The sequence below is a fragment of the Cryptomeria japonica genome, chromosome 9 (assembly GCF_030272615.1).
Source record: "Cryptomeria japonica chromosome 9, Sugi_1.0, whole genome shotgun sequence".
Taxonomy (NCBI): domain Eukaryota; kingdom Viridiplantae; phylum Streptophyta; class Pinopsida; order Cupressales; family Cupressaceae; genus Cryptomeria; species Cryptomeria japonica.
Window position 1 is genome coordinate 476902127 of NC_081413.1, and position 14562 is coordinate 476916688.

Genomic DNA, 14562 nt, shown 5'->3' on the forward strand with positions numbered 1-14562 from the left:
GTGAGTCCTAGGTTCGGATTCGCATGAATCCTAGGACTCTTGTGCTTGCCTAGAAACACCCAGTCGGCTAAAAAGGACACTTTTTTGGTTTTTTACTTTTCATTATGCTATTTGGTGCCCAAAACAGGTCTGTAAGGGTCCATTTCTTCATATTTTGGTCCAAACTCGTCCATTTCAATGATCCATTTTTTTTTCGGGGGCATAGCCTCTAGACTCCCACTTCCAGCTTATAGGGAAACACAATTGCGTTTCCCCACACCCCTTCTATCATTGGGTTTTTCTCATATCTAACACCTTGTGAAGCTTATCATTACTGCCCCTCAAACCCATTAGGGTCTCCACTCCCAAACCCCCACTAGTTATTGAGTATGAATTATGAAATTTCAAATATTAAGTGTTTTAAGATCATATGATGTGTAATGTTTGAAATTTTGAATTATGACAAATTGATAGTCAAGTTAGGCTTTTTATGTTCTCTAAATGCATTAAGTTCTGTTTATCTTTTTTAAAACTACGGTTTGTTTTTTGGCCTAGCCTTAGCCGAGTTTTTTGCTGAGTCTGTGTCGAGTCTTGAGTTTGAGTCCTATTTTGGGCTACTGAGTCCACATTGAGTTTTAAGTTTTCAAACTTTGGGTTTTATGATTGTCATTACAGCCTGTAAGCATCAACTTTTGACTTTTGGAATCCAATTTGGTCCTCTTTGCATTTGGAATCCAAACATACGCTATTGAACCAAAAACCTTGAGGTGGCTGATTTTTGGTTTCTTTCTAGATCATGCTTCCTCGATAGTCATCTTCTTAACAGCTTGTGTGGGAGATCAATTCAAAAGGTATATTGTAGTATATACCGCTTCAGCTCAAAACTTCTTAGGAACATTTTTGCTCTCTAGCATATAATGGGCCATTACATAATAGTACAGTTCCTCTGCTTGACAACACCATTCTGTTGAGGGGTATAGGGTGTGGTAAGATGACGCTTAATACTATGTTTGGCAAAGAAGTTAGTGAATTCGTTGGAACAAAATTCACCCCCACTATCTGACCTAAGAGTAATGATGTGATGTCTTGACTCTTTTCCAATTAATGCTTTAAACTTCTGGAATTCACTAAACACATTTGATTTTGTTTTGAGAAAAAACTCTCACATTTTTCTACTAAAATCATCAACAAACAGAAAAAAAATACTTGGCACTAGTGACCTATGCTGTATTCATTGGTCCACAAACATCTGCATGAACCAGCTGCAAGACTTTGGATGCTGTCAAAGCTTGTCCATTTGAGAAAGGAGTTTGATGCTGCTTCCCAGCGTAGCAAGCTTGACATACACCATGTGTCTGGTGCTGAATCCTAGGTAAGCCTTCTATCAAATTCTTCCGAGCCAACTAAGAGAGATATGATAGGTTGAGATGCCCATATCGCTAATGCCAAAGAGTGCTTATGGAAGAACTCTTCGCAGCCATTGCAAGTTCTTGAGACTCTCTAGTATCAATTAATCTATACAATCTATGATCGTTGAGGCCAACTACAATAGTCTTCTTGGACTCTTTATCAACAATGCTATAGTTGTGTGCATTGAAGATGACACCCAACTTCGGATTGTGTTGCATAATCTGATTTACAGACAACAGATTGAGCTCCTTGCCCGAAACATAGTAGACATTGAGAAATATAAAATTTCTCGGGCTAGATGTAATCTGAACATTGCCCTTGCCGACAATTGTTTACTCTTCACTTCTTCCAAAGATCACAGAACCGAAGCAAGCCTTGTACTCCGTGAACCAATCTCTTCTGTGTGAAATGATGTGAAGCTCTAGAAACAATGTACCACATAGATGACTTGACATGATTTTCTAGTCTTTTGGTCATAAATGCAAACGCCATCTCTCCTGTTTTCCAATAGTTTGAAAAACGAGGTAAAAAATAGTTGCAGCAGCGAACTTTGAATTTTGAAAGTCTGATTTTCTAGTCAAAACTAGTCAAAACCCTTGGCACAAATCTCAAGGTTTTTCTTGGAAAATTGGATATCAAGATTTTATCCAAGAAATCTTAAAAATCGTTTTGAAAGAAAAACTTCAAATCCCAAGGTTTGAAGAAACCCACGATTTGTGTAGAGTAATAGTAGATAAAAAAAATGAGAAACCCTAGGATGCAAGTAGAAAAGGCTTTTGCACGAGTAGTAGATGCCATGATTTTCAGAAAATCGTAGGTCACACAAATAGCACGTTCCATGAACTCATTAAGTAGAAAACCCTAGCCGTGGTAAATCACACCCACGAAATGAGAAGATCTAAAATCCTGGCCGCAATTGAAGAAAAACAGATTGGAAATCTGTGATTTTGGAGACCATTTTTTTGTGCGATTTCACAAGCTAAATAGTACAGAGGAAACACCCAGATCGCAGTTGCATAAGAAATAATGTCTGCAAAAAAACCGTCGTGGAAACGTATGACATCCACGTCAAAAAGAAACACCAAGCTTTCACTTGACTATACAAGCTCTTATACTCAGTGTCGACCACGATATCAAAGATCGACCCCACCTCTAGGAAAGTGTACAATCATTGAGACAAGTCATCAAAGAGGTGATCCTTTGTCAAATTTGAAAGTCCTTTCTGTCCCTAGGTCCACTAAACTAGAATTAGTAGCCATTATAAACTCTAATTGTTGCCTATAACTATATGTTTTAAAACAAACAAATATAAGGAATATTAGAAAAACACATAACCATAGGCTATATTAATATAGATAAACTAAAAACAAACAATTAAAAAACAACATATTCTCGACAAAATCTTAAAAATGAATGTGAATTCGTAAATCAATAATAAATCCTTACGAAACATAGCAAGCTTGGAAATAAATATAAAAAAGCTTCAAAAAGCTTAACTAGAATGATACATTTATTTGAAATTTTGAACCCTATAGCACTTATCAAACATGCCTTTACAATCCTTCAACGCTAATAAAAACCAGCACTTGTGACTCGTGAGCAATGACAAATGATCAATTTTGGATATTTGAAGTCATAGGTAGGACTGCTTGTGTAGGTTGCTTTTTGACTTTTCTTTTGATGTTAAAGGTTTTTTTCTGTTTTACTGTGTTTTAAAATATATCTATATTTTAAAGAATTTTTGGGTTGCAAGTCTCATAGGCTTGCCAAAGACATTGCCTAGGTGACTTAGATACACCTATAGCATACCTAGGCCATTTCGGCTGTGTTTGAGATGGAGGCCTGGCCTTCCATAAACCCATTCGGGTAAGGTACATGGGCTGGGAGGTTGAATCCAACAACATACTACATAACACCAACTTAAATAGGTTTAGAAATTACTAGGCACAATAAGCTTAGCTTTATTCAAATTTTAGATTTTTAATTTTTTACCATTTATTCTCTTGTTCCATGCTTTTATGCTTATTAGTTTAGGGCTTTAATTTTAAATTAAAATAATATGTTAGTGACATGTTGTTATGTATATGATCTGTAATTATCATTATAATATAATATATTATATACATAAATTGGTATAAAACCCTTCTTTTAGTAACATTTAAAATTATTTATATATATTTTATTTTTTTGATTGGCAAAGACAAGATTATTTAGGCTGGCCCTGTACTAGTGGAGGATAGGAGAACTTTCTTCCCACTAGCACATCCACTTCATTCAACTTATTCAACTTTAATTAGCTTACATCTCACTACTTGGGGTTCTACCTTTCAACGTCATTATGCAGATTTCCATCACGAGAACCCTATGGCCTTGCCATTTGGTGTAGAAATTACAATGCATGATAGCCTATAGCTTTATTCAGATTTTACTTTTGAACCATTTTTTTTTCTTATTTCACACTTTTATTATGTTTTTTAGTTTAGGGCTTAAATTTTTAATTAAAATAATATGCTACAAATTGTTATGTTTATGACCTATAATTCATTGCTAGAACATAATATATTATATACATAAAATGGTATAAAACCTTTTATCAATAACATAATAAACAATATATGGTATCTTAATTAATATATAAATATACTCAATTATATATAACATGAATGCATAGAATATGTAAGAATAACTCTTTTTCCTTTTCTTGATGTGAGCTGTCATTTTCCACCATAATTTTCTTTTGACGATGCTTCTTTGTCTCCAAGCTGTTCCATCTAGGCTTTATTGAGCCATGCCTTATTGCTCCTGAATATACATATTAATCATTATTAAAAATTCATGCACCATAAAGGATTGTAGGAAACACATTTGCATTCCTTCTATTTAGTTCACGAAGATTATGGCCTGGTTTCATGTCCTTGTTAATTCATGTCACCTCTGTTATGTAGTTTCTAGCATTGGCATTTCTCCATTATCTTCTTTGCCATTTTTATGACTGTGTCAGGAATTGCTATGTATTTGGATATATCAAATATCCTACAGCTAGTGTTTAGAATTAGGCTAATTAGTTTTAAAATTCCCTGGAAAGGGAATAAAGTGGCTGTCATGTAATATTTTCTCCTTACCAATTTCGTCTTCATGATAATGTATTCCCGTAGTTAGGGAATATGAGAGTTACAAATTTACATTCACTCATTTGGATGATTAGCATATTCCCCTTGAAGGAATATTAGACCTTAATGCATGTCCATCATATACATTGAAGTATGGTACTTAATATGAGTTAGTTCATTAGTGACTATTTTATTATTCACTCTATATTAATAGGTCGCTTCTCCTAAGTGTAGTCAACTTTACGCTATTCTTTATTTAGTGCTTATTAAAATTTCCTTTCTTTAATATTGTAAATTATGAGAAGTGCAATTTTTGTCAACTGTTAATACATGCAGGTTTTTTCTTCTGCCAAACTGTTCGACAACATGATGTTTTGGTTTTTCTTCATTTTTTGGCATATAATTAATTTTTTTGTTGTTCACTCTATTTTTAGAATCAATAGGTCACTTCTCCTAAATGTAGTAATTTTCTCTCTCTTCTCTATTTAGTGGTTATTCAAATTTCTCTTAAAGATTGTAAATAATGAGAAGTGTAATTATTGTTAACTATCAATACATGTGGGTTTTGCGTCTGCCATACTGTTTATCAATTTGACATCTTGGTTTTTCTTCATGGTTTGGCTTATAAGTTTTTTTATGTAATTTTGTCCCCTATTTCTTAGTCTCTTCATGATTTAATTTTATCAGCAAATAAACCTTGTTATCTTATTCTTTATTTCCAGCATTTGTCTTTCCTCAAGAAGTGTAATTATTGTTAACTTTCAATACATGTGGGTTTTGCGTCTGCCATACTGTTTATCAATTTGACATCTTGGTTTTTCTTCATGGTTTGGCTTATAAGTTTTTTTATGTAATTTTGTCCCCTATTTCTTAGTCTCTTCATGATTTAATTTTATCAGCAAATAAACCTTGTTATCTTATTCTTTATTTCCAGCATTTGTCTTTCCTCATGTCACGATTGCCCATATTAGTTATAAACAGTTATCTCATTGTTTTCCTGTCCAAATTTTGATTGACCCGTTTCCTGATTGGAACTTCAAGCCTTGGGATTTAACTTTCCCCTAGGTTTTAGATTCAAGTCTTAGCTGCTCTCATTTTCTTTTACTCTCTTGATTCCTTGCCTGATCTCATGTTTTCAACCTTTGGTGCATTCCCTATATCTGGTTAAAATATCTGCTTGCCACACCTATGGTTCTTTTTCCATTGTTGAATGATATCTTAGCCTTTTGAGATCCTTCTTTGGCATTCCTATCCTGCTGGAGTACCATCATCCCTGAATCAAGGTTCCTTGCTTCTTGATGAGCATCTCTTATCACTTTTCCAGAATTTTCCACATCGACAGTCTGAGTGATCAATTTCTTGAGATGTCCAACTTTCTCCCTAGCTTATTGCATGGGTGTTTATCCTCCACTGCAAGTGTAATCTGGAGAAGGATCTTTACAGTCCATATATTTTCCTTCATATTTTGGAGAACTGCAAACCTATTCCTAAATTCCTTCTCACAAATTTTGTGGTTTTTTAGTTAACCCTTTTGTTATTTATCCTTTTTGGGTTATGTTGTGACCTTTTTACACATTGCCCCATTGCTAACAGGGACCCCCTCTTTTCCCGCTTTCTGCGTTGTTAGGTTAGGGTTTTGGCTGCATAGTGGGCAATTTTGTGTTTCCCGTGCTCGAGTCTCGGAGTTTTGATCATGCCTAGTGCCGATTAGGGTTTTTGAAGTTATAGGATCGAGTTGCAAACGTTGATATTTTAATGATCCTAAATTTTGTCTAAGTGTTGACCTTTTGAGCGTTAACGTGTTTTTAAACACGCGCATCAATGATTTTAAAGTGCCAAGGTATTCCTAGGCCTTGTGGAGTTGTTTTCTCACTCCTAAGGTATTATTTAAATTGATTTCGCACTTTATCCCAATAATTTCCTAGCATTTCGCTCATTTTTTTTGGAAAATTTGCCTAAGTCCAATCTAATTTTGAAGTTTCTAAGTGATTTTGAGTGGTTAGAATGCCAAATTCCTAAGGGAAATCCATATTCCAAGGGTTAGAAGGTCAAATTCCATGCTAGAGGTGCTTTTCCCCTCTTATTCCAGACTACCCACCCTTTTCCCCCACTCAAAATCCACACTACACATGGGTTTGCTTTGAAATCCATACTGGCTATGATTTTCCACCACTGTTTATCCATGCCTGGATCGATTTTCCCCTAGAAGTGCTAAAATTTGGCTAACTGTCAGGATTTTTCCAGACTGCCATCGATTTTCCACTAGGAGTGCGGACTGTAGTGTAGACAACGTTGAGGATGATTCCATGCCTGGATTGATTTTCCACCATGCTGTTTTGTGACAAGTTAGTGCAGATTTTTGTGCAGACTCGCAGTCCATACCCAAGTCGATTTTCCACTGAGAGCATTTGATGAGTTTTGAGTTTGGATTTTCATCCAGACTGAGGTCGATTTTCCACCAGGTAGTGTTTTTTGCAAATGAAGTGAATTTGGATAGTGGATTCCTTGTCCAAATTGCCATCAATTTTCCCCTGGAGTGTTTTATGTGCATTTTGATGAAATTTTGCATGGATTTTTATCCAAGCCAAGGTCGATTTTCTCTTGTGGGGAATTTTTGACATTTTAAATGATTTTTAATGGGATTTTTTAATCCCAACTAAAGTCGATTTTCCCCTAGAGGCTCAATTTTGACTTAAAATTGAAATATTTAATAATTGAGCCCCATTGTAATTGTTTTTAAATGATGATTAACGATTATTTAAAGTTTCAAAAACAAAATTAAATAACTTGCAATAAGCATTTAATGTTTTTACCCTTCTAGAAGCAAGTTAGTTTTACCTAACCAGTATATATGCAAGTGATCCCACATTGCTTGTGTGGTGAAAGTGAGGGCCAAAGGCCACGCAGCCATCAGATCATCGCTAGATGCTTTCATATGGATGGAAATTTCGTTGCCGAGCAAAATTAGGAAAGAATGTTGAAGACTAACTAATAAGAGATAAGTATTTTTTATGGTTGAATAATATTCATGATTTTTCATGCTGTTATTAATTCATGCTATTGGGATAGTGAATCATGTATGATTTTGGCATTGATATTTCTCTTCGAGATAGTCTTGAACTATTAGTAATCTCTCTTAATGCTTTCAGGACGGACTGGGGAGCATAAGGATGATGAGAGATTGCATTCAAGGAAGGGAAATCTTGATAATTTCTTGCATTTCTTTGAAGAGGAAGAATCAGCATTCAGAGGGAGTTTGACAAACCTACAGAAGCAACCTTGGATGAGAAGGTCAGGAGGTTGAGGTTAGAATTTTTTTGATCATATTGATTTAGAGGGAGTAGACCGTGTCGAGATGGTGTATCTAGTGATCAGGAAATTGTAGCAGTTAGAGGAATCTATGGTTCATGAGATAGAGTTCCATGTGATATCCCTGGATGGATGGATACTTGGTGGGCTTGGGATTCACCAAGGGTGATGAAAACCTTCGAGACAAGCTTGGAGATATGGAAAAATGAAGCTCTAATTGAGAGGGACTTGAGGTGAAAGTTCTTATCTCCACCCTCTGATATGGTTCATGGTGGATATCATGTGTGTGACTCCATGACTTCATTGGTTCAGTGCTTGTTGAGCCCTTGTGAACATTATTGAGAGGTGATGATCTCACAATGATGAACACTTGTACTTTTGATCATTATTGTAAGGTGATGATCTTGCAATATTGATTGACCATACCATCATGATGGATATCATGAGACGTGATATTTGTGGATAAGCCATGATGGTTGATATTACATAAACAGATATTCATGGTGGATATTATGTGACGTAATATCCGTGGACATGCCATGAAGTAATATCCTTAAATGCCATAATGGTGGATATCATGAGATGTGATATCTGTGGACAAGCCATAATGGTGGATATTACATTATGTGGTCATGGTGGATATCATGTGACGTGATATCCGTGGACATGCCATAACCTCTGATATCACGATGAGGTGATATCTTTCTCTCACAATAAATGGAGCTATTGTGTTTACTATAAGGTGTTATTAGTTATTGAAGATGTCAAGTAGGATTCCTCCCTAGCTAAGAGGGAGTGTTGATTTTATTGTAGTTGTGGTCGGAATCCATAGGCCTACATAAATAACACAAAGCTTGTGATTATATTGATAATATAATTATTCTATTATTAGTTGTGAGATAATATAATTATATTATTAATACTAATAGTGATGATATAATTATAGTTATAATTATTAATAATATAATAATATATTAATATTATATTAATATATATATAATCATTAATATTTAATTATTTAATATTATAATTAAAGTATGGTGTCCCTTGGTGAAAGGGCACCTCTTGCATATATATTCTGAGATGTGTGATCTCATTGAGTGTAGAAGATGAATAATAATAATAAAAAATACAGGCAATACCTGGGACTTTAACAGGCTGGTACAGTACTGTACGCATACCTACACGATTGGATAAGCAAACCTGGCAACATTGTTTTTAACTTTACCTTCTTAGTGGTCTTGGTTTGGTCTCTATGTTTTGGTAAATCTCTTTTTGGATGCTCAAAACTTGTTCCACTTCCTGTTCATTATTTATCATCTAAAAGATGCAGAATTACTTTATCTGATAATTGTCTTGTTTAGATCCAAGATAATGCAGGTCTTTGTGTTGCGTATAGTGATTTCTCCAGATATATCTCTGAAAACACATATATACCTAGTGCATTTCCTGTATCTGCAAAAATATTTTTATTTTAGAATATCATAGGAGGACACTAGATTCTAATCCAAAATGTGAATGTGACCACAGGTTCTTCAGAAGTTTGAATTCTAAATTCTAGTATTTCATGAAGATTTTAGCTCCTCTCAAGAAGTTCATTCTTCTTGCATAGCAGCTTCCCCATGCATAATACTGTAAAGAGTTACTATTTGACAACTCAAATTAAATTTTTTTCATTATCCGGTTAATAATTTTTTAAATTGAAGTACTAAGAAAGTGTTACTGATCAGGCAAAGTTCAATATACATCATCTACTACTTTGGCTGGACCTATCCCGATATGAGGAGTATCTGCACCTTGAGCTTGATTCCATCCAGGTGTTCCCTTGGAGAGGCTATTGAATGTCAAACCTACTGTTGCCCTAATCAGATTTTTCGATCTTGTCAAAGATCGTTGCCTTTTTGTGTTGAAGCCCAATACATCTCCACTAAAAGAAATTGTGAATGGGAACAAGATCATTCACAAAAGAGCCAATCATCTCATTCTCAATCTTTAGATGTAGATGAATTTGCTACAAACTTCACTTCTGCATTTTTTATTACTTTTAGTGCATACATTAGCATGCATGCCAAGTTTTGTTTGTTTATTTTTTTAATTTTCCATATTTTTTGTATCTTTAAGCTGTGAATTAATATATTATTTGCATTCCAGTATAAAGAGAAAAAGGTATTATTGAAGGAGAATCCTGACAAATATATACTGATACAGTATTAAAGGAGAAAAACAAACAGTGGAACTGTGAATTAGACCTTTTGAAGGAATGCACTTTTTAATTTAATTTTGATAAATATGAGTGATGGCAGTTACCAATATGCTGTGCACATTTTACACAGATCTGATACTTGTATGGTCAATTACTGACTTGGCTGCAACAATGTGGCAGTAATTGCAAATAATCTACAGAGGCCAAGATTTAGATAATTAAGATGATCTGCATGCTATAGCCTTTGGCACTTCAATCTCTGAAGTCATATCAATGCAAAATTAATTAACACCTGCAAAATCCTTACAAAGATTTTTCTTAGTAAAATAGTTGAGACACAGATTTTTAATGATGATGAAAAAAATCTTATTTTTAACTAAACTTCATGTACCAAATGTCTAAATAGATAAAGGTATCCATGTTCCTGTTGTTTGTATAGCAAGTTGGCAGGTTTCAGTTATATTTTTGGCTCTTAATACATAACTAGAATAATTTCTCAACATCAAAGTGGGACTTTAGCATAGCTTACTGTGCCAATAAGATTGACATTGTTCTCTAGAAAGAGTAAGTTCCATGTCAGCATCCAAATCTGACAAATAGTTATACAAAGGAAGTAGTGTGTTTTGACTGGATGATTTGGTAATTACCCAGTTGGACTATGATTTATCTGTGTAGTTGCTTACAATTGTTACTTGCCAGATTGATGCCAAAAGTGCTCGCTTTGAGCAAGTTTGGAGAAGCCGCAGAGGAATTTCTGAATGCTCTAATGATAGTGCCATCAACGAATTATACCATCTTTATGATGTTGTTCGTGTGGATGAGGAAGAAATGGGCATGAAGTTCTCAAGCGAAGAGAAAGCTAAAAGGTTAGTCACTGCACATGGAATTTGGATAAAACACGTAAAAATGCTAATTTTGTGGATTGCATAAAAACATCAATGATCCATATACAATAATAAAGTTAAAATAGTTGTTATCCCTTTTCTAATTGAAATTTCATTTTTAAAATGCCATGACTTAATATGCCCTTTTTCTGGGAGTTTAAGATAGATGTATCTTGAGTTTAACATCGTCAATATGCCCTTTTTTTGGGAGTTTAAGATAGATGTATCTTGAGTTTAACATCGTCATTGTACCATCACATTTAATTTTTCTTCTCAAACTCCTGTTTGTATTGGCCATATGGCAAATGTTTTGTTTAGTATTTTTTTTTCTCTTTCCTTTTATAAATCATTACTTGGAAAGTAAATAAACTAGTTAATTCCATCAATATGCTTTTCATTTACTTTGATTAGATATTAGTCTTTGAAAAATAGTGAAGAGTGAAAATTTCCAAGTTAAATAGCTTCTAATATTAAACTTAATTTTAACACAAAAGTATGGCCATAAAGAATATGCTAATTCTTACTGTTCTCATGAGTTCTAGATAGCTGCATCTTTAGTTTATCATCGTTATTTACTCTTCTATTTACTTTTCTTTTCTTTTATGTTATTTTATATATTGGCCAGATTACCTTGGCTATTGTTTTTATACATTTACCATGCACATGAGCAATGCCTCTTTAGAGAGTAAACAATTGATTCATTTATCAGACAATAGATTTGATGAATGGAGAGGAATGAAAATACCCAAGCTAAGTGTATTTCAAACATCTCAATTCATTATGAAAACAATAGTGGTGGTGCATATGATCAAATATTTGTTCTAGGGGTTCAGTGGGTTCTTCAGTTCTAAATGTTTCCCTGTGAGAGTTATCAGATCCTTCATTAAACTTATAATGGTGATAGATGGTGATGATTCTTTTGGTCTAAGACTTGCTGCTGATGTGGTAACTATGGTTTATTTTGGGGGTCTATGGCTTTCATCATCATCAACTCTATGCTTAATTTAGGGTTTTCTCTACACTACAAAATGACTTGTCATTTTGTTTTGTCAAGACTTATGGATTCATTAACCTCCTGGATTCTGGATTGGTGTGAGCTGGCTTAACTGCTTGTTGAAAAGTGTGATTTTCTCTTAATGCCCCCGTCTTTTCCTTTTTATAGACTGATACTTGTTCCCTAAACCTCTTCAAATTTTCTTCATGTTGCTCTTTTGACAGATTGAAATCCTTATTGCCTGTTTAAAATGGTCAACCTGTGCAATTTTCTTGTCTAGCTGATGTTACTACCTAGGGTTGGTGATACTTAGAATTAATTTTAAATATCCTTTAACATGGATGATGATGGTTATTTTCGAAATCATCATTTAGCATTGAGACTGCTATTTATAGGTTTATTAATGCCATTTCCAAAAGAAGAAATTCATGATCTAGCTTGCTTGCATTCACATCTACCCTTTGGGGGATTCTTAGAGGACTAGGTGGAAGAGTACTTCACCAAGACAAGATGTGTGTAAGGATCATTGAAGGTTCAAGGATAGGAGATTCACATCTGATGGATTGCCAATCCTCTATGCCAAGACAAGCTGTATGCAAGGACCGTTGAAGATTAAAGGGTAGGAGATTCACATCTGATGGATTGCTAATCCTCTAGTTTCCTTGACTATGGTCTACTAAGGTTTCTTCTATATGCTTCAACTCTAGCTACAACCTCCTCTCCGCAAGTGTTTAAGCCAAAGGGGATTTTACTGCTTGTACAAGTCACCAAACTATCTCTCTACCCTACCTCTTTCATTTACACAGGTCTGATTTATCATGGTATGCTTCTTTATTGCTTATCACATGTTATTATTTCCTTTATTCTTATAGACTTTTGCATAATCATCATTTTCCTTCTCATTTGTTATCCCATATATTGTCTAGCTTGATATCCTATGTACATTGTATTTATAATGTGTCCACAAGGAGAGGCATTCAATCTTTTTTCTATTTGGATGTTGATATGATTAGAGGCCTTATCTTAGTGTATGCATAATTAATGAACCTAAAACAAATCTTACCCACCCTTGGATTCGGTCATTTCACTGTTTTGGTAGGTCATAGAAAATATTCGCTAGGACAATGTTTTTAGCTTTCAAAGATTTCTTATATCCAACACATTGGATCAAAACTCACTCTCTCCAAAGCTCCAAAACATTATTCCTCCAACCTGCAATGGACTACATTCAACCTAGAGGCATTGTAGAAAAAAATGAATTTAGTGAATTCCATTCCGCCAAAGCTAGCTCCTCTTAAGAATGCCATATGGCAAGAAAGTTAGAGTGTCATTCAATGCCTCTAGCAAAACTAATGCTGAAAAACGAGACATGCTTGATACCACAAGAATCACCAAAATTACCAACATGTGTAAGATATTGACATTGAAGCCAATCTCCTTGCCAAAGATAAATCCCATCCAGACACTTTGTTTAACCATATGCCACCTCGATGTTGGCTTCGTGCCAATTTACATAAATACACTAACGATTGACTCTCTAGTTTCCAACTTAGTTATACCCTTTATTTTTAATACGCCATTAGGCACTATTCCTAGTAATGCCCCACTCTTCACCTCTTAGATCAGTAATCCTACCCCACCCAAATGGTACCCAAGCTTGTGTGTAACTAATGAATTACGTTATTTAACTTTAAGTTGCCATTAATAACCTAATACCTCAAATGTAGCAACAAATGATCCAACTCTCCAACATTTGGGCAACCCTAATTAATGTCCCTAGCCCCATCTGAGACCATCTTATGTGCACATTCCTGCAATCCCACCAAATGAAAATTACTAGATTGCTCTCTAAGAACAAAAACAAACATGCCACTGATGATCGGAATCATCGATACTCATGGTTCAATCTTTGATTCTCTTTTGCAATTAATGTTATTGATTTCTTTCTTCATCCTTATGGGTATCTTCATTGTAATTTCTTGACTTTTCTTCATGGATCCCTTTTGGTGGATCCACGGCCTTAGAGCTTGTAGCCACTTTTGATTGATCTTTAATAAAACCAAGACCAGTTTTTTTGAATTGATAAGCTCATCCAATTTCTTGGTGCTTTTATCAAATTTTAGGAATTGGTTCGATTGTTTCATTGATTTCTCTAACTCATTTCTTAAAGTGACAACCTCTAGCTCTATTTTATCACAATCCAATTCTTTTGTCTTGAGCTGGTCTTCCATAACTTCCTTAGTTCGTTTGGCTTCTTCTAGTTGAATTTTTAGATCTTTAATAATATTGTTTGGCCTTTCTAGGGTTTCAAAAACTTCTTGAAACTGCATCTTGTGCTTTGTTATTTTAGTTTTTAGTTTTTTCATTTTGCATGTATGCATAGTGAAGTTCTTCCTCAAGATCGACTTCCTCTCCTTCACTGCATGCCTCATTTAGATCTTCTTCTTCTTCTTCTTCATTTTTATCATTTACATCTTCCATTGCCATGAAATGTATTTCTCCTTCATCACTGCTCGAAAATTCATCATTTCTTTTTTCTGCTGAGCTGTTACCTTTCTTTGAATAAAAATACCTCTTGTATTTTTGGGAGTTCTTTTTGCTGTACTTGTAATTATTCTTTCCTTTCTTTACATATGTTTCCTTTTCATCTTCACTACAATCACTATCATTTTG

General features: G+C 34.5%; 1 protein-coding gene across 3 annotated transcripts in view; it reads left to right on the top strand.

The window, feature by feature from the left end:
- The window catches only part of LOC131075972 (RNA-directed DNA methylation 4), a 101382-nt gene that overhangs the window by 42184 nt on the left and 44636 nt on the right, over positions 1 to 14562 (top strand). For all 3 annotated transcript variants that reach the window (XM_058012979.2, XM_058012977.2, XM_058012978.2), the window contains exon 6: positions 10711 to 10877. In XM_058012979.2, coding sequence (XP_057868962.2) covers positions 10711 to 10877 — 167 coding nt within the window. The remainder of the gene's footprint in view (positions 1 to 10710; positions 10878 to 14562) is intronic.